Below are 21,009 nucleotides of genomic sequence, written 5' to 3' on the forward strand. Positions count from 1 at the left end.
CTTGCCCTCTTGGCCTGGCGTATTGTTGTTTTCACTACTGTCTGTGCCTTCTTATATTGGACTAGCTGCTGCACGCTGTGGCTTCTTTTGAGAAATTCTCTGTTTCTATTCTACAGCGACGACATTCTTCTGTCCACCACGGTATCAGGTTCCTATTTATCTTGCTCTTACTCTGGGGGATGGCTCCCTCTGCTGACCCTTAAATTCCTGAGGTTATGTTCTCATTTATCTCCTCTATATCTCCTGAAACATCCACTCTTGTCAGATGTTCTTCACTCAACTCCTGAAACAGATCCCATTTTACCTTAGCGTATACCCACTGGGATTTGTCCACTCGCACTTACTTCCATTCTCTCTCCTACCAAACATGTCACTGGGTAGTGGTCACTACCTACAGTCGAGTCCGCACAGACTTCCCAACTACTAACGCCCGCAATGGCACTTCAGAATCAGAATCAGAATCAGAAGAGCTTTATTGCCAAGTACGATTTGCACATACAAGGAATTTGTTCTGGTGTCATTGGTTCATAACAAGCTAACAACATTTTTTTTAAAAAGTTAAGTGAAACAGTGTACGTATATATACACAGTATATAAATGGTTTTTTGTTTTTTTTTAAAAGATGAAAAAGAGCACTACAGAAAGAGCAGTAAAGAGCAGTACAGCTGGGCAGAAAGTGAGTAACAGTGAAATATTCACCAGGTGCAAAAGTTCACAGTAATGACGTTAATGTAACGCATAAAAAGGATGTAATGATAATGTGACATGTAGAGGCAGAGGAGGAGTGTGAGGAGTCAGAGTGTCGGAGGGGAAGCGGAGTTAAAACACAAAACAAGACAAAACAACGCGCACCAACACACCGAGGCAACCATCCGCGGCGCCATCTTGGTGTATACTTTTTCTTGACACTCGTGTTACATCTAATGCTGACTCTGACCTGTAGCTGTGTTCACCCTCGTTCCTCTCCCATCATTATACATACCAAGTTCCTTTCATCCATCAACTCTTCAACTACTTTCCCATTTGAATTAGTTTGTATGCCTCCCCCACACTGAGCTATGGGCATTGAAATCTGCACACCATAATATTTTTTGACTGTTTTGCCCTGGTATTGTCAGTAATTGATCCAGCTCCAACCTTTTACATGGGTTAAAATAATGAATTATAACCACCTTCTCCTCTTTCTCCCACACTTCCACCACTATATACTCCTGAAGCTCCCCCTTTTCCAGCACCCTATATGGAATACCTTGCTTAATGAATGTGGCACACCCCACCCTCCCCCTCTCCTTATCCCTGTATACCCATGTACCACAAAGTCTAACCTTGGTTCTTGCACACATACTATATCTGGTCTTATCGCCATTTCCTTGATAAATTGCTTAAACTCCTGTACTTAAGCTCCTCACATTCCATTGTAAAAGAATGATCAATATCAACCCACACATGTTGCATCCTGGCTCGACTGATTTGTGAGGTTCTCCCTCACTTCTTCATGTCAGTCCCACTAACCCCAAATGGTTCACTGCTGCTTTAAACGATGAGCTGGATTTGAACACTTTTTGATTTCACTTGGGCTGTACTATTGATCAGTCCAGTTATGAACGGCACTGAGTCTCTTTTCTTCACGTACGTCCTGTCATCTGCCCTTCCACAGCTCTTTGCTCATTTCTATCTTGATTCTGTGTTCTTGATACACTCACAGCTTCTGCATCGGTGATTCTTCTCTCAACTTTTATTTTTTGGATATTCGTTTCCCTTCTCATAGTCTCACAGCCACCATATGCTACACTATGAGCTCCCCCACAGCTACAGCATTGAGGCTGCACCCCTTGACCGCACTTCCCATACTCATGGTCACCGCCACATCTTGCACACCTCCTCTTCTCTTTGCAGTTCTTGGCTATATGTCCAAACGTTTGACAGTTAAAACATCTTAATGGTTTTTGCTCTCACTGGGAAACTCACAAACCCCAGGAACACTTCTCGCCTTCAAACTCAATGATCACTGTTTCACTATCTTTTTTCACTCCGTCTCTTGTCGTCTTTAGCCTTTGCGCTTCCTTTACTTTTCCACCTTTGATGCTTTTCTTTAACTCCTCCATTCTTACATTCATAGGCACTCCCGTTATTACTCCTTTGCACCCTCCTCCATTTTGTGTTCCCACCCTTCTGGTGCTGAACACCTTGTTGTTCCCTATCTCTTTTAAACTTAATGCTTTATCAGTTTGTTCTTGACTATTACACCGCACCAACAGATTGCCATCACTTAGTACCTTTGCGTATTGTATTTCTCTTATTTTACTAGCCAGATTTGTTATCATCGTGAAGGATTTATTTTCTTCATTTTTTCCTGTCCCTTTTCATCAAACCTTATTATGGCAGGACACTTCTCCTGTCTCACCGTTTGCGTTTGCTCAAGCCCCACTTCTTCACTCTCATTATGTTCATCACCGTCCCTTCTTAATCTCTTCTTCCCTTTTGCTTGGCTGCGTTGGTTCATACCCTTATATCCCCTCCACTCTCCCTCCTTGTCCCCCTCTCTCCCTTCACCAAATTCCAAATTCCATTTGTCTATCTCTGAGTCATCTTCAGAGCAGTCACGATCAATCGCCTCAAACACGTCATTTGCACGACTTGAATTTTCTCGATCGCTGCCACCTGTCGCCTCCGCCATTTCTGACAGAAAGAGTTTGATCCAGAGTCGTACACAGATATCGTATATACCGGAGCTTACAGGTCATCGGCCGATATCCACCCGACCACTCAATCCAACTCCTCCTGCTCCCAGACTCCTTCAAACTACTTTGATATGTTGTTAAATCACTCGTTATTCCAAAAAACTCGCATTCTCCCTCCAACCGACCGCCAAACACCCTCCGTTTGGATTTCCCGGTACACGGGGATGGTCCTTCTTCTTCTTCATACAACAATTTGGTGCATTACTGCCACCATCTGGTATGGAGTGTGGATCGAAATGTTAATCCAACTGAACTATTACTGAAAGGTGAAAATAATAAAAAATAAATCATAATTATATCTATATCTATATATACAGATATACATACTACAAACACAGAAAAACCTACATACACCAATTCATACACACACACACATCCTATATGTTACACATGGGCAAATGTCATTTCCTGTTTTATTTTGGTGAGGTTTTAGGTTTTCCTGTTTGTCTGCACTTTGTCTACCTTGTCCTTGTCTTGTCTGATTACCTTGAGTGTTTGCACCTGGTATCACCCCCTGATTGTCAGCACCTGGTCCCTTTTCCCTTTCCCCTTCTTAAGTCACTCACTTCTCTTTGTCAGTGCGTTATTGTGTCTCCATGTTCCTCGTTACATTGCTCCTGCTTAGAGAGATTAGAATCAAGTTGATCTAGTTTTGGTTTTCTGGTTATGGGTTTTGCTTTGCCGTTTTCTCTTGCCTTTGGCATTCTTTTATTTTCGTGTTTTTGAGAGCGCAATAAAGCCTCATTTTGAGTTTACGTATCTGACTCCGTCTCGTGAATTTTGGATCCAAGTTCTGTGGTACTAATCCTGACAATATATCCTCAGTAAAACATCTACCAACTGTCTCTCAGCTTTCTAATCATCACTTCTCTCTGCCTTTGATATTTCTGACATTGTGTAATAACATGATGAATGGATTCCTCGTAACCACAGTGATCACATCTGTCTGTATTGTGTTTATTGATGAGAAATAATGTGTTGTTCAATCCTGTATGACCAATTCTGATATTTTCCTCTTTCCTGCTTCTCTCCGTGCGCCTAGCCACTCCCACTTTTCTTTGGATACTGTAAAACCATCTTCCTTTCCTCTCCTCCTCCCATTGTTTTTGCCATCTCTCCTTTAGTTTTTGTTTAATGATGCTGTTTATTTCTGTTTTGCTTAATTTTATTGCTAAATCTATATTATTATGTCATGTTGCTGCTTTTGCCACCTTGTCTGCTATTTGGTTCCCTTTAACCCCTGTAATGTGTGCTGGTATCCATAAACATATTACTGTGAGTCCCATCATCTGAATTCTATATAATGTTTGTTGTATTTCTATAATTTCAGAATGGCTGGACTGTAAGCTTGTGAGAGATGAACTTGAGTCTGAACAGTTTGTATTTTAAAACGAAAATAACCACTCATTTTTTGTTTTTAAATATCGTTTGTGAATTGAAAATCAAATGACCAGAAGATACACGGAACGTTAACGCCGTTCCTCTTTTGTTGTTGTCGGTTCTGATTTGTTGTTGTGATTTGTACTTCAGGGCCACCGTAATAAGTATTTTTAAATCCAAACGTCTTCAATTTCTCGTGTTCAGTATGTGACACATGTTTCTTTTTAAAGTATTTTTGTTCTTTTGATATTTGAAGCACATTTTCTGATGTCACAGTAAAAACAACAATGTCAGAACATCAATGAACCAACGATCAATTATCGTTTAACGCACCTTTAATTCAGAAAAACGCTAAAGAAAGAGACAGTGAAATAGTTATTGTGATTGTTTGTGTTTTCCTGGCGCTCAGTTTTCAAGAAACAACAGAGGAAGTGAAATAACATTTATTTTACATTATTAAAGTGACTCATGTACATACAGTAAATAAAGAAGGCACAGCTTTCTTTTTCCATAAAAATATTCCTTAAATACATAAAGGGTAACAGTGCAAACACATTGTCTTTAAAGCCCCAGTGTGTAGATTTAAGGGCATTGAAGCATATGAGGCACGGTGCTTTAAATCACGTCAGAAACATTACATTAATCTACATCAGGGGTGCTCACACTTTTTCAGCATGCAAGCTACTTATAAAATGATATATAAAGTCAAAATGATCTACCTACTACAAAAATGCAAAACATATATTTATAAATACATTGAGAATTCTTTATATGTACAGTGTATGTTGATGTACCTTGCATAACCACATGAGCCCATATTGCACAACACACCACAATGAACACAATTATATAAAATTCTCTTTGGACGATTCATTGCCGTTCCATCGGCTCTGGAATCGATCGTCTGTTACACAGGAAACGCTAGAGACATAAAATACGCATCATAATACTTAACGTATACATGTTCAGGGTCGGTGTGTTGTGTCCCGTATGATTTATCGAGGCGATCGGTCAATGTGTGACGAAGTCGTAGGGCACTTCCTGTTTTGTGGCAAAATGGTCGACTAAATGGCGTGTTTTTGTGTCGGTGCAACAAAAGAGCTCGGACGACTTCGCTCATTTACGTAGGGCGCAAATCAGAATCAGAATCAGAATCAGCTTTATTGGCCAAGTATGTAACACATACAAGGAATTCGACTCCGGTTTTTCAAACACACGCTGTACATGAAACGTAGACATCAACATAACTTAACATATATTTGACAAGAGTGAATAAAAAAGGTGACCAGAGGTCCGGTTTATTTTTAAATATATATATATATAAACGATAAGGTGCAGATAGTGAATAAATAAATAAACAAATAAACTGGTCAAGTGTTCAGTAATGTGACGGCCTGGGGGAAGAAACTGTTCTTGTGTCTAGCAGTTTTGGTGTACAGTGTTCTGTAACGCCTGCCAGAGGGAAGAAGATCAAACAGGTTATTTCCGGGATGTGATGGATCTGCAGAGATACTACCTGCTCGTTTCTTGACTCTGGATGTGTTCAAGTCCTGGATGGTGGGCAGTTTAACACCAATGATTCTCTCTGCAGTGCTGATGGTGCAATTCAGTCTGTTTCTGTCCTGTTTGGTGGCTGATGCAAACCAAACTTTTAGACTTTTAGACTTTAGACTTCCTTTTATTGTCATTGCACAGAGAACACAGCAGTGAAAACTGGCAACGAAATTACGTTGCTTGGCAAGCAGATAAAAAAAAAACAACACATAGCATTGACGAGGTAGATTATTGTGTACTGTGAATAGTAAAGAAATAAATAAGTGTTTTTGTATTATAAATATATATAAAGTGCAAAAATTCAACAAAAACAGGAATGAAACCTGTGAACAGATAGCAGGTAAGAACAGATAGCAGGTAAATATTGCACAGATCGTGGAACAAATTCCAAATTCCTTATTTGGAATTTAGTAGTCTGATGGCCATCGGAATGTAACTATTTTTGAGTCTGTTTGTTCTGCAGCGGATGCTGCGGAACCTCCTGCCAGACGCCAACAGGGAGAACGGTCCATGGTGGGGGTGGGTGTGGTCGTGAGGATCTGGTGAGCCCTTGTAAGGCTTCAGGGATCTCCTGAAGTCAAACGATGATGGAGGTGCAGAGAACAGACTGGACTATTGCTGTGTAGAACTGGATCAGCAGCTCCTGGGGCAGGTTGTACTTCCTGAGCTGTCGCAGGAAGTACAGCCTCTGCTGGGCCTTTTTGACTATGGAGTCAATGTTTGGTGCCCACTTTAGGTCATGGGAGATAGTGGATCCTAGAAACCTGAAGGTTTCCACAGCAGACACAGTGTTATTGAGGATGGTGAGGGGGGGCAGAGCAGGGGGGTTACTCCTGAAGTCCACTGTCATCTCCACAGTTTTGAGCGTGTTCAGCTCCAGGTTGTTCTGACCACACCAGAGGACCAGTTGTTCCACCTCCCGTCTGTATGCAGACTCGTCACCGTCCCGGATGAGGCCGATGACTGTTGTGTCGTCTGCAAACTTCAGGAGTTTGACAGATGGGTCACTCGAGGTGCAGTCGTTAGTGTAGAGCAGGGGTGGGCAATTGTTAAAGACATCACATCATCTTTGTAGCCAAAATACTCTGATGAAATTAACTGTTGTAGTAACAACATCAACCACATGGCTAAGTTTTAGCGCTGACTTGCAGAACGCTTGCTGATGTATAATACAATGTTTAAACACCAATTTCTGCTCTGCGTTGAGTTCACTCAGTTTATTTGCATTCTTTTCAAAAGCCCAACATTTTTCGCTGTCAAATTCTGACATCCATCCGTAGAGACACCTGCCAGTCTGTCCCGTTCGAGTCCCAGTTAGTCCATGCATGCGTTTACCTCGGTGAACAGATCACTCCCCGGTGTGTTTCCTTTCATTGGCCGCATTGCTGCCTGGTCCTCCGTGAAGTCGCGCGTTATAACGAATATGAGCAGCTGGACTGTGTCACGGACGTCACAGCTCTCATCCAAAGCCAAAGGAAAAAAAAGTCGAAGCTTCCCACTTTACTTTGCAGCTGAAACTCCAGATTCTCTGCGATGTCCTCCACCCTTCTCGTCACGGTGCGGCGGGACAGCGGGATGTTTTCAAACACTTCTTTTTTCTCTGGGCATAGCAGTGCTGCAGACTCGACCATGCCCTCTTTCACAAACTCCCCCTCCGAGAATGGCTTACTGTTGTTTGAAAATTCTGCTTTCGGCATCCACTTTCCTCTTTTTGGCATGAGCCGACATTTTCGCATTTTTCAGGGGTGACAAGGAAGGTAGACAGGTTGTCAATCACACGCACTTCACGTGCACAGTGAGAATAAATGGCCTTCAAAATAAAAGCAATGCGGTTCCAGTCCACCCATAACATAATTAGAAAATATGTTATATTTTCTAATTATCATGTAATCTTTCGCGGGCGGCCCGCGGCCGTACAATGCCCAGGTCTGGTGTAGAGGGAGAAGAGCAGTGGGGAGAGCACACATCCCTGGGGGGCGCCAGTGCTGATTGTCCGGGTGCTGGAAGTGATTTTCCCCAGTCTCACCTGCTGGCTCCTATCTGTGAGGAAGTTTGTAATCCACTGACAGTTGGGGGCTGAGACTGAGAGCTGGGTGAGTTTGGAGTGCAGGATGTCCGGGATGATGGTGTTGAACGCCGAGCTGAAGTCCACAAACAGGATCCTAGCATATGTCCCTGGGGAGTCGAGGTGATGCAGGATGTAATGCAGACCCATATTGATGGCATCATCCACTGACCTGTTTGCCCGATATGCAAACTGCAGGGGGTCCAGCAGGGGGCCTGTGATGTCCTTCAGGTGGCACAACACCAGTCTCTCAAAGGCCTTCATGACCACAGACGTCAGGGCCACGGGCCTGTAGTCGTTTAGACCTGAGATTGCTGGTTTCTTGGGGACCGGGATTATTGTAGAGTGTTTGAAGCAGGAGGGGACTTCACACAGATCCAGTGATCTGTTGAAGATCTGGGTAAAGCTGGTCGGCACAGACCTTCAGACAGGAGGGTGAAACGCCGTCTGGGCCTGGAGCTTTCCTGGACTTCTGTTTCCTGAAGAGCTGACACACATCTTCTTCACAGATCCTGAGTGATGGTGGGGGGTCAGGAGGGAGGGGTGATGGTGGTGCAGGGGGAGATGAGGGTTGTTTGATGTTGGATCGAGTGATGGGTGTGAATGTTGGCTTCTCAAACCTGCAGTAGAAGACATTCAGGTCGTCAGCCAGTTCACGGTTCGCTGCTATGTGGGGGGATGGTCTCCTGTAGTTGGTGAGCTCTTGTAGACCTCTCCACACTGACGCAGGATCGTTAGCTGAGAACCTGTTTTTCAGCTTCTCAGTGTAACACCTCTTTGCCACTTTGATCTCCTTTGTCAGTGAGTTCCTGGTAGTATTGTACAGGACTCTGTCCCCACTTCTGTAGGCCTCCTCCTTGGCCTGACGAAGCATCCTAAGTTTAGCAGTGAACCAAGGTTTATTGTTGTTGTATGTGCAGAAGGTTTTGGTCGGCACACACATGTCCTCACAAAACCTGGTGTAGCATGTCACAGTGTCAGTGAGTTCATCCAGATCTGTAGCAGCAGCCACAAAAACACTCCAATCTGTGCAGTCAAAGCAGGCCTGTAACTCCAACTTTGACTCTGTGGTCCATCTCTTCACAGTCTTCACTACAGGCTTAGCAGATTTGAATTTCTGCCTGTAGTTTGGGAGAAGATGGATCATGCAGTGATCAGAGAGCCCCAAGGCTGCACGGGGGACAGAGCGATATGCATCCTTTAAGATGGTGTAGCAATGGTCCAGAGTGTTTTTGTCCCTAGTGGGACACTTAACATGTTGTTTGTATTTTGGCAGTTCACGGCTGAGGTTTGCTCTGTTAAAGTCCCCAAGAACAATGAGCAGGGAATCTGGATGTTTCCTCTCCATGTCCGTTATCTGGTCAGCCAAGTGTTGTAAAGCCTCAGTAACACACGCCTGAGGTGGGATGTAAACACCAACCAGAATAAACGAGGAGAACTCCCGCGGTGAATAAAACGGCTTGCAGTTTATGAAAAAAGACTCCAAGTGAGGGCTGCATGATTTGCGCAACACTGTGACATCTGTACACCAACCTTCGTTAACATAGAAGCGGATTCCACCTTCCTTCCTCTTCCCCGAGAGCTCCGTTACGCGGTCCGCACGGAGAAGTTGAAAGTCTGGAAGATGTAATCCGGTGTCCGGGATGTATTCACTGAGCCAGGTTTCAGTAAAACACAGGGCAGCAGATCTGTGAAGGTCCGAGTTTCTACTGTTGAGAAGCAGCAGTTCCTCCATCTTATTGTTCAGGGAGCAGACATTCGCCAGATGTATAGACGGGAGCGCTGTCCGAAAACCCCGCTGTCTGAGCTTAACGAGCGCGCCGGCTCGCTTGCCCCGTCTGCGTCTCCTGAACATCCTACAGAGAGCTGCTGCTCCTCCAACTAAAAATTCCGTGAATACACCAGAATCGCTGGGAAACGGCGAAAAAGTGTGACCAGATGAATGTTCAGACTGTAAAAGTTCCTCTCGAGTGTATTGGATGATGGAGGGACAACTAAGAACGCGACAAATAAACAAAAACAAACAAAGTACTGCGGAGCGAAGCACCGAGGCAGCCGTCCGTGGCGCCATCTTATCTTATCTTTATCTAAATCGCCAAAGTGGCCGACTTCCTGTTGAGTTGAGGCCATGGTTACGGTCAACTGTTTTGTTCGTCTTGGTCTGTGACATCTTTCCACCTAGTTTTGGAGGAACTCAATTTTGCCTCTGTTTTCACCTTAGGGGGCGCTATAACAACACTTGAGCAAAGCACAGGTCGGGGAACTATGCCAATATCACATTTTCAACAGACCTGACCTCCATGCTAAGTTTCAAGTTAACCCGCTCAAAAATGATCGCAAAGCCACGGAGATTATAATAATCTGAAGGAAGAACAGATAACAGCTCTATAGCGCCCCCTAAGGCCAAAGGTGGATGGAGCAAGTCAAAATTAAGTTCCACCAAATTTCACGAAACTTGGTGGGAACTCGTAATAGATCAAGACGAACAAAAGAGTCCATTGGGACCACGGCCTCAACTCAACAGGAAGTGGGCGTTTATCATACAACATAAAAACCGACCATTTGGCACGAAACAGGAAGTGCCCTGAAACTTCAACATGCATTGATCGATCGCTTCGAAACTTCATACGTGACACAAGAGACCGACCCCGAACACGTCTACAGACACAAACCTGATAACATTTGAAGCTCATATGACTAACTTCATATCGTTTGGGTTATTTTTACATTCAAAGTGGGATTTTTTTCTCCTCTTGGCCCCGGGGTCAGAAGCTGAACCTGTAGAAAAAGGAGAAAAGAAAACATAGATATTAACAACAACAAATAAATGTTTACAGTGTACATACATCACTGTGGTAGTGACACACAGGGACGTCCAGATGTCCAGATGTGAGCGGATCATCAGGACATTTGATTAAATACTGCAGTCACTGAGCCTGAGCATCAGCATCTGTGTGTGTCGTGACAGCGGTGTGGAAAACATTTGAAAGTAGAAAGTGATTTTCTGTTCTGCTGAAGTTAGACGACAGAAAGTATCTTTACCATTATTGATACGGAGAATTATTCACATTCTTATTGATGCTATTCTCTATAATTAGGTGCAAAAGTAGAGACATGATATGAGAATGTGTTTTTAAACTGATGCTTGTGTTCAGTAAAAAAGTTCTAGTAGATCAGTCACGTTGTTTTCCACGACTTCATAGCTCCTCCTCAAAGTGGGCGGAGTCGTCATAGCAACGGCTGCGTGAAACTATGGTGACGTGGTTTTATAACGTGACGCAAACACAAACTAGTGACTTGTAAAGCAGTTGTTTTCACTGAAACTGAATCATGAGAAAGATTTGTTCACTGAAGTGAAATACCAGTGAACGTGGTCACGATCGCTATTTGACACATTAGCTTTGATAAATGTTGCAGATGAACGCATGTTTTCGGGATTTTTTTTTTTTTTTTTTTTTTTTTTTTTTAACCTGTCCTGTCCAGTACCCAGGACATGTAATATGATTGACTGCATGCCTTTTGGTGTCGGACAGATTTGATATGTGCAGGACGAGTCTGGGATACTCGGAACTGCAGTATTTTTATTTATTCGTTTTAGGATTATGTGTTGCGGGGCAGCCGGACCGGACAGGGGGACAGGGAGTGGACTGACAAGGGGATGGGGAGTGAGCGGGGAGGAGGAAGGGAGGGGGAGGGGGAGTGAGAGAGAGAGAGAGAGAGAGAGAGAGAGCGAGAGAGAGAGGGAGAAAAAAGAAGAGAGAAAGAGATCGAGAGGGAGAGAGAGTGAGAGAGAGAGAGAGAGCAAGGTGGACAACAGTATAATACGTGGGTTAGTACCATTAAATTGAAATTATATAAAGTAGACAGAACATACCTGATAAGACAGAACCTAGACAACTTAAGGGTGACATTAGTGTGTTAGTAACAGGTTAATAACATTAAACAGTTGAAATTATTTAGCGTATACAGAACATACTTTCAGATACAGTTTATATAGTTTATATATATATAATTTATATATAATTGTTAACGACCACATCAAGAGAGTATGTCCGGGCTTACAACAGTTATATCAGTTAAATTTAATTTATCTTAGCGTGTTAGTGTGTGTGTGCGTGTGTGTGTGTGTGTGTGTGATCGTGCATATCAGTGTATATGTGCAGGGGTTGTCATTCGGTGTGATTGGAATCTGGGTGGGGGACTGTGCCAATGTCCGGCCCGTCCCCAGCGACGGGCCGAAAATCATCCAGGCGCCTAAGGCGCCCAGTAGCCGTACAGGGCAGGAGAGGCCCACAGCCACCACCCCCAGGATAGCAACGCATCCATCCCGCAGGGGGCCAGTCGGAGGAATGCGGGGGGAAAGCCCCCCCCACCCAAGGTCGACCCGAGGGGGCCGACGGCGACAAGACCACGGACAGAGGCCGAACCACCCCACACCCAGGCAGGTCGCAGAGGCCCAGGGTCCCCGCACCCAGAGCCCGCCAGCGCCCAAGGGCAGGGCCAGCCCACCACCGGGGGGAGAAGCGCTCCCCCAGACCGCCCACCAGGGAGGCACGGCCAGATACCCACCACTGCCACCCCCACCGCCCCCCAGAAGCCGACCGCACGCCCCCCAGCCCAGGGAGGGACAGGCGGAGGCCCACGTAGGGCCACCAGCCAAGGGGGCCCCCAGAGACGGAAGAGAGGCAGACTCCCGATCCGGTCCAGACCCCCCAGGTAGAGGCAGGGCCAGTGGTCCAAGGACCCTCCGTGCCCAACCCCGCGGTGCCCCGGAGAGGGGTCCCCCAACATCCAGGAGCATCTGCGCCTGCCGGCGACCCCCGCCGGGTAGGCAGACTGCCGCCCACCACAGCACCTTCAGGGAGGTGCGTCATGATGAGCCACAACCATGCCTCCCGGACACCCCCCAGACCGAGCGCAGGGGATCCGATCCCCCACGTCCAGCGACGCCTCATGGCCACCACTGCTGCCCTCACCCAGACCGCCAGTCCCAACACGGCCAGGGGGTGAGCAGGAATCGAGCGCTCAGGAGTGCACCCACGACCACCCCCCCCACCCCAGCCCACCGGTGAGTGATTTGGAGGTGTGTGCGTGTGTGTGGTGTGTGATACGATGTATGTTGGTATCTGGGGTGTAGTTAAAATGGTGGAGGGAAATGTGGCACGGGCGTCCCACTGTTGGCAGACAGTGGAGCCGTCGACGTGTCTCTCGCCCACCAGGCCCTAATGTCTAACATGCGATAAAATTAGGGGAAGAGTGGCAGATCATCGGGGGGACGGAGAGCGGCCCCACCATGTGATGGTCCCACCCCCCGACCCCCCATCAGCTCAGCCACACCCCCCCCGGTGCCCTAGATGTGTGTGTTTAGATGTATCATCTGCGGTGGGGGGGGGGCGTAGGGGGTGGGCAAGAGTGCCCCCCCAAGTAGGTTGCCAGCTTCCTGACTGGCAGGGCCATATGCCCCGTTCCCACCCACCCCCGGCCAAGAAGGGAGCAACCCGTCCAGGCCAGGGACACGCCATGGCATCCCATGAGTGCCGCCGGGGCGGAGGACCAGATACCCCCACACCCGACCAGAAGGTAGGACCCAGGTGAGCACACCAGCCCCGACGAGGCAGGACCCACACCCAGGCCACCACGGCATTACTGACGGCAGCAATCCCCAGACCCCGGCCCCGCCCACAGCCCAGGAACAGTCCAGACCAGGCCCACGTTCCACCCCATCTCCCATCCCAAGGGTCCCCAAAGCAAGGCGCCCCCCCGCGTGCCCCCCACCATGCCCCCCCAAGGGACGGAGGACGCACAAGTCCGCCCCAGAGCGCAGCAGGAGCACAGCAGCGTGCACCGCCCCGCCACCCCGGAGGGCAGATCCCAGGGGGGATCCCCCCCCCCCCCCCCCGCTAGGGGCCAACTCCACCCCCCAGTGCCCCGCAGGCCCCAGCGCACAGAGACCCAGAGCCCCTACCCCCACCCGCAGTGCGGCGCCAGCCCAGCCCCAGCCCACAGTCCACCACCCCCAACCCCCACGGGCCCCCCAGGCCAAGGCGGCAGCCCCCCCACAAATCCACCCCAACCCCCGTAGGGCAGACCCACAGCCACCGAGGGACGGTAGACCCAGGGCCACCAACCCACACAGACCACCAGACATCCCCAGTACCCCAGATGCACGGCCCGCAACACCACGGACCGACCAGGGAAGACACAGTCACCAACCCGCCCTAGGAAATATAATCAATTAGAGGTGTCCAGGTCAAATCAAATATAGGTAATTGTTTCTTTATTGAAGCAGACATTCTCTCCATAGAGATGTGATCTAAAATTAAATTTCTGTATTGGTTTAAACTTAAGTTTTTCTTGTTTTTCCAGTTCAAGAGGATAGTTTTCTTGGCGATGCTTAGGCTATTGATTAATATGTGTGATTTTTCCATGTTTATATGTATTCCGTTTAAATCACCCAGTATGCATAGCATGGGGGAAGGTGGTATGGTGTATTCGAGACATGCTGAGAGGTCCTCGCATACCCTACACCAGAAGTTATACACCGGTGTGCATAGCCATATAGCATGCATGTAGCTATCTGCTGTGTTTTCGTTGCAGTTTGTGCAGATATTTGATTGTGAGAGCCCCATTCTGAACATCCTTTGTCCTGTGTAGTGTGTTCTGTGTAAGATTTTGTATTGTATTAGTTGTAGGTCTGGATTTTTTATCAATTTGAATGTGTTAGATGATATCTGTAACCAGAAATTTTCATCTAGGCTGATGGATAGGTCCGCCTCCCATTTTGTGGTTGGTAAAGAGATTATACAATCATTTTTAGTCAATAGTGCATGTGTTTTAGACACCATTTTGGGAGACATAAGGTTTAGAAATTGTTTGATCATTGGAGGTAGTTCTAGATCCAATTTACTGGTTTTAAACCTCGTCTGGATTACAGATTTTATTTGTAGATAATCAAAGGACGTGTTGCTGTTAATGCCATATTGTTCCACTAAGTTATGAAATGGAATGAATTTGTTATCTTGAAGAATTTGTTCCAGGTGCCTTATACCTTTTTCTTGCCATGATTTGAGTTTTAGTGTTGTTTTATTCCGTAGTATGTCTGGATTATTCCAGATTGGGGTATATTTACATGGGATATGCGAGGACCCAGTGAGTTTGATAAATTCCCACCAGGCTGACAAGGAGGTATTTATATTTATGCTTTTAAAGCACTGATGCCGTTTAATGGTTTTGCTTATAAATGGTAAATCGGAGATTTTAATTTCATTACAGAGTGTTTGTTCGATGTCTAGCCACAGACTGTCCAGTGGTTTGGGTTGAAACCATTTTTGGACATAGTGAAGCCTATTTGCAAGAAAGTAGTTGTTGAAGTTTGGAAGTTCCAGACCACCATAGGCTTTTGCTTTTTGGAGTGTTTTTAGACTGATGCGTGCTGGTTTGGTTTTCCAGAGGAATTTTGTGGTGGCAGAGTCTAAGGATTTAAACCAGATTGGTGAGGGTTTAGTTGGAATCATTGAGAAGAGGTAACTGATTTTTGGTAAGATCATCATTTTCATGGTGTTAACTCTTCCCATAAGTGATATAGGTAAGGAATTCCATCGTAGGAGGTCATCCTCTATTGATTTAAGTAGTGGGGTATAGTTTAATTGTGCTAGATCTGACAGCCTGGAGGAAAAATTTACACCCAAATATCTAATGTTTCCAGATTTCAGAGGACAGGATGGTGATGATTTGAAGTCATGGTTGATTGGTAGGATGATCGATTTTGCCCAGTTTATCGAGTAATCTGATATGGCTGAGAATTTATTAAGAAGTGTAATAGTCTCAGAAAGAGAGCTTTGTGAGTTTTGGAGGAAAAGTAATACATCATCAGCATAGAGGCTTATTTTGTGATGTAGTTTTGTTGTTTGAATACCTTTGATATTTTTGTTTGTGCGAATAGCCGCTGCGAGTGGTTCGATAAAGATGGCAAAAAGCGATGGGGAGAGTGGACAGCCTTGTCTGGTGCCTCTCTGGAGAGTGAAGCTTGGAGAAGTTTGATCATTTGTTCTGACAGAGGCACTGGGTGAACTGTATAAAATTTTAATCCAGGAGATGAGTTCTTCTCCGAATCCAAATTTTTCCATTGTGGCAATTAGGAATTTCCAGTTTACTCTATCAAATGCTTTTTCTGCATCTAGTGAAACCACTGCTGCTCTAAATTTATTGATTGTGCAGTAGTCTATTATATTTACTAATCTGCGTGTATTATTAGTTGAATGTCTATCCTTAATGAATCCTGTCTGATCTGGGTGAATTATGAAGGGGGTGATTTTTTCCAGTCTCCTTGCTAAGGCTTTGCAGATGATTTTAAGATCTGCATTTATGAGTGAGATGGGGCGATAGCTGGATGGGAGTGACGGGTCTTTCTCAGGTTTGAGGTGGAGACAGATATGTGCTGTATTTATGTGTGTGGGGAGAGTGTTACTTTCCTTGATTTTTATTATCATTTTATAGAATGTTGGTGCTAGTATGGACCAGAATGTTTTGTAGAATTCCACTGGGAATCCGTCTGGTCCTGGGGCTTTCCTGTTTGGCATATGGTGTAGGGCCTCATTTAGTTCAGCTATTGTGATATGGGACTCCATAGAATTAACCTGTTCATTATTAAGTTTTGGTAGATCTATGGAGTTTAAAAATGTGTTTATGTCTGTACTTGATGAGTTATTGTTTGATGAGTATAAGTTTTTATAGAAATCTCTAAAAATTTTGTTTATTTCTTCCGGTGCATGGGTTAGTTTACCGTCTGGGTCTTTTATAGAGTGGATAGTTGTTTTTTCTTTGTTTAATTTAAGTTGGTTAGCTAGGTATTTACTGGATTTATTGTTATGTTCAAAGTTTTCCAAGCGTAATCTCTCCAGTTGGAACTGCGTTTTCCTTTCTATTATTTTGTTTAATTCAAGTTTTAATTTTCTTATATTATTCAGCAGGTTCTCATCTTGGGATGCAGCATAGGCAGTCTCTAATGTTTTTATTTTATGTTGTAGTTCTAATTCCAGTAGGTTTTCTTTCTTCTTTTTAAATGAGGAGTATGAGATTATTCTACCCCTCATAACTGCTTTTGCTGCCTCCCAGAGGACATCTGGTTGTGTTCCTGGCAGGTCGTTTGTTTCTAGAAAAATTAACCACTCTTTTTCAAAGTATTTGATGAAATTTGGGTCATCTAGTAATGATGTATTAAATCTCCAGTTTCTGATTGGTGGTGTGATGGCCTTATTAGTTATCTTTAGTGAAACTGGTGCATGGTCACTAATGGTGATAGGGTGAATCAAAGTGTCTGTGACGTCTGATAGAATTGAGCTGTTGGTGAGAAAGAGGTCAATTCTAGAGTAGGAATTGTGTACAGGTGAGAAGAAGGTGTATTCTTTATCAGCTGGATGACAGGAGCGCCAAGCATCACAAAGACCATAATCACTCATGTATTGTTTAAGTGTTTCTGTTGATTGCCAGTTCCGTGTTGTTCCTGCCTTACTGAGCCTATCAAGTTCTGGGTTGAGTACCATGTTGAAGTCCCCTCCTATTATCAGTGTTGTGTCTAAGTGAGTGGACAGTGAGGAGAAGAACGTGTGAAAAAAGGAGGGGTCATCAACATTAGGACCATATATGTTAGATATACAGAAGTTTGTATTATTGATTAATAAGTGAAGTATTATAAATCTACCTTCTGGGTCTATCATAGTGTTCTTATGTATGAAGTTTAATTTTCTATTAATCATGATGGCGACTCCTCTCTGTCTAGAGTTGTAGCTTGCTGTGTATATGTGGGGAAATTGTGATGAGGTGAGCTGGCAATCTGACTTAGCTAAGTGAGTCTCTTGTAGTAAGACAATGTCCGCTTGGAGACTATTTAGGTGGTTGAGGACTTTAAGTTTTTTATGTTTCGAGCCAATTCCACGCACATTCCAAGTGACAAGCCTGAGTGTATTCATCTTATTAACCATATCTACTTATCTAGTGTAGCCTGTGTGTGTTTTCTGTGCATGTGCACAGGCTGATGTTTAACACAGGGTGTGTGTGTTCCCATGTAAGTATGTGTGTGTGTGTGTGCCTGTCTGACAGCCTATGTGCGAGTGCTGTTGTCTAGGATATGGTATGTGTGTGCGTGTATGCATGTGTGTGTGTGCATGTGTGCTTGTCTGACAGCCTATGTGCGAAACTACAGCCTGTATGTGGATGTGTGTGTATGTGTCTACGTGCTTGTAACGTGTTTGTGTGTGTATTATGTGCATGTGTGTGCGTCTGTCTGTCTGATAAACTGCAATACTACAGCTTGTATGTGGATGTACATATGTGCGTGAGTTTACGTGTTCAGCATGTGTATGTATGTATATGTGCGTGTGTGAGGGAGAGAGTGCATGCGTTTGTGCTGTTATATGCAGGGGCCTCGTTTTGATGTGGTCATTAATTACAGGATACATGTTGTAGATTGTGACATAGTATACTCTAGAAATACATGAACATAGAAAAACATAAAAACATAAACATGAAAAACACATAGAAGGATACAGTGACAGAAATAACCAACCAAAGTCCAACAAAATTCTTACCGTCTTCTTTTTTACCTTGGTGTACGCTACGGAGATGTGCAGTGATTGTGAATTTAGTGGCGGATTAAATGAGGGAGCGAGGGAATAATGTGAGTGTGGATTTAATTATGGTTTTATTGTATTGATTTAATGTGAGCGATATATCGGTTTACTGTGTTTAGTAGAGCCAGGGGGTTACCTCTTTGTCCCGGTATAACTGACCGTTGACGTAGAGCTTGTCCACTGCTATTACTGCCCGGGATCCGCCGTCAATAAACTTTCTTCTCACCGGGAACAGTCTCCTGCGTCGCTCCAGGATCTCTTTCGGGAACTGGTCGTTTACGCTGAAGTCCGTTCCTCGCAGCTCCCTGCCTCGGCTCTTGACCAACTCCTTTTGTTTAAACTGTTTGAATTTGACAACAATCGGACGTGGTCGCTGGCCTTCCTGTCGTCTCCCTCCTAGACGATGGGCCCGGAACTCAAGAGATTCTCGCAGCGATTGGAATTCCTTGTGCAGAATCTCTACCAGAGAGAGTCGGCCATCGAAGGTGTCCAGCTTCGCGTTGATGGAGGTAAGGATCTCCGTGAATTCGCTGTCAGATGATGAGGCTGCTCCAGGTGAGTCCTCCGGGCGACTGCGTTTGGAGGAGGGGGTAACCGCTGGTTGTTTTGGTTTCCCCATTACGACCCGTTCAAAGTACTCGTCGATGTAATCCTCCAGATCCTCCAGTCTCCCGTATTTGCCCTCTTCACGTGCAGAAAAGGAGATGTGACTGACAAGTAGTTTTTCCCTTATTTTTCCTTCTTGATAGTATACTGTGTGGAAATGTTTGGGCTAGACGCGCGCCGCCATGTTTTGGTTTGGTTGCACAATCTCGCGCAGTCTCGCGATACTACCACATGTCCTAATTGTTCTTTAGTCCCTCGAGATTTAAATTTCCACATCGCTGTTCTCGGGATTTTTAAGTCTTTTTAACTTTTGTTGGCTTTGATTCTCGTGTCAGACGTCTCGCTAATGACTCTTCAGTGACGACACTCTCTGACCAATCAGAGGCCGGCAGTCTGATGATGTCACAGGGACTAAGAAAAACACTGATGAAGCAGGAAACACCTGCTCATGTTTACCTGAGCTGTCACTGGACAAGAGCTTCTCTGTCTCCTCCTCTGTCTCCTTCTCTGTTTCCTCCTCTGTCTTCTCCTCTGTCTCCTCCTCTGTCTTCACTGTTCCATTCCTCATGTTCTTGGTGTCAGTGATTCCGTTTCCAATGTTTTGATCTAAAAGAAGCAGCAAATGTTCCGTCTCATAAACAGAATCACATCAAACCAGCAGGAAAGTGAGGGAAATGAGTGAATGAAACATAAAACGTTCATTATATTTACCTGAGGTCATGTGCTCCATATCTCCACCTTGTTCCCCTTCACTGAATCATCCCTGTTCTCTCGTTGGTTACCGTTTTCTACATTGTCGACATTTAGGCCTGAAAGAAGCAGCACATTGTGTTCTGACACAAAGAGAATAAACTGCGCCAAACATCAACCATTTCAACACTTAAAGTAACAGACGTGATGTCATCAGTAAGAAATGATTGATTTTTAGGGCTGCAACGATCAATTCATTCATAATTCATTTTTTATAGAAATAATCTGGTTTCTTAAATGTGAATATTTTGTTCCGTATAACAAAGAAATCATTAAAACTGAATCATCTCAAGGTTTGGGAAACACTGATCAACATCTTCTGACACTCTATGGAGCAAACAACTCATTTATTAAAAGAGAAAATTATTTACTGTTTGATAATGAAAATTATTGTGAGTTGCAGCTCATTTAATATTTAAATGTCATCAAATATTTAATAACTTACGTGGTTTCCTGCATCTTTTGATGATCAGATACAGAGCCAAAGCTAAACCCTGAAGTAACGCGAGACTGACGACTCCAGAAAACCAGACGCCTACGAGCAAACCTGCATCAAAGCCACGAGTAACGGGATCTTGAGTAACGTTGCAGGACTTTTTCTCAAAGAGTTTCTCTGAAGAAAAGAGAAAACAAACAGGATGTAAATGTACAGACGACAGCATGAGCAGAACAGTGGTCATAACAACGAGGTCAAGACCAACAACATCATACATGAAGACCTGACATGTGTTTAAGGAGAGTCTCACCTGACACAATGATGTTATCATCAATCCTGTGGTAAATGTCCTCCTGTTTGACCACGCAGCGGAAGCAGTTGGTCTTCGTCTCCGTCACAGTGACGAGGAGCGTGGTGTCATAACGGCCTCGTGTCTCAGAGACCAGTGGCTCCTCTGAATTAAGAGAGGTTCCTTCACACGTCTGCCACTCTACACTCGGCTTTGATGAAGAACCTCTGACCACACACTGGAGCTCCACGCCGGCCTCTGACTCTTTAACAATCTTGAGGTATGGTACATGAACGGCTCCTATAAACAGCAGGAGAAATGTAATATTCCTGTGATTATCCATCATCCAGACACGTTGAACCGTTTTCTGTGGGTCAGCTCATCAAACTAAAAATAGAAACCCTACATCGTAGAAGTTCAACAGAACTAAAACTGAGTTAAAATTACAGGAAACATTGTGTCACTGAATAAGGTAACATGAGCCTGGGTTTTCATGAGGTCATTGACGAAACGATTAATCAATTAAAAATCGATCTCTCAAATTATTCGACAACTACTTT

The 21,009-nt window shown here is 44.8% G+C and overlaps 2 protein-coding genes across 2 annotated transcripts in view; one reads left to right on the forward strand and one right to left on the reverse strand.

Moving 5' to 3' along the window:
• Window positions 1–8,150: 8,150 nt before the first annotated feature.
• LOC131460809 (butyrophilin-like protein 3) overlaps window positions 8,151–21,009 on the reverse strand; it is a 30,291-nt gene continuing 17,432 nt past the window's right edge. Inside the window, exons 4-8 of the mRNA XM_058631606.1 lie at window positions 20,471–20,749; window positions 20,170–20,337; window positions 19,686–19,783; window positions 19,431–19,580; window positions 8,151–10,518 (exon numbers count right to left, since the gene is read on the reverse strand). Coding sequence (XP_058487589.1) covers window positions 19,692–19,783; window positions 20,170–20,337; window positions 20,471–20,749 — 539 coding nt within the window. The 3' untranslated portion in view covers window positions 8,151–10,518; window positions 19,431–19,580; window positions 19,686–19,691. The remainder of the gene's footprint in view (window positions 10,519–19,430; window positions 19,581–19,685; window positions 19,784–20,169; window positions 20,338–20,470; window positions 20,750–21,009) is intronic.
• LOC131460599 (uncharacterized) lies at window positions 13,198–13,979 on the forward strand. Its single transcript, XM_058631210.1, has 2 exons — window positions 13,198–13,331; window positions 13,478–13,979. Exons 1-2 carry the CDS (start codon window positions 13,198–13,200, stop codon window positions 13,977–13,979), a joined length of 636 nt encoding a protein of 211 aa, XP_058487193.1.

Source organism: Solea solea, chromosome 6 (assembly GCF_958295425.1).
Source record: "Solea solea chromosome 6, fSolSol10.1, whole genome shotgun sequence".
NCBI classification, from domain to species: domain Eukaryota; kingdom Metazoa; phylum Chordata; class Actinopteri; order Pleuronectiformes; family Soleidae; genus Solea; species Solea solea.

Excerpts from the sequence above, each read along its gene's own strand:
- LOC131460599 (XM_058631210.1), top strand. The coding sequence starts at position 13,198 with ATGCCCCGTTCCCACCCACCCCCGGCCAAGAAGGGAGCAACCCGTCCA. Across the intron at positions 13,332-13,477 it reads GACCAGAAGGTAGGACCCAG|GGTCCCCAAAGCAAGGCGCC; the intron begins GTGAGCACACCA and ends TCCCATCCCAAG.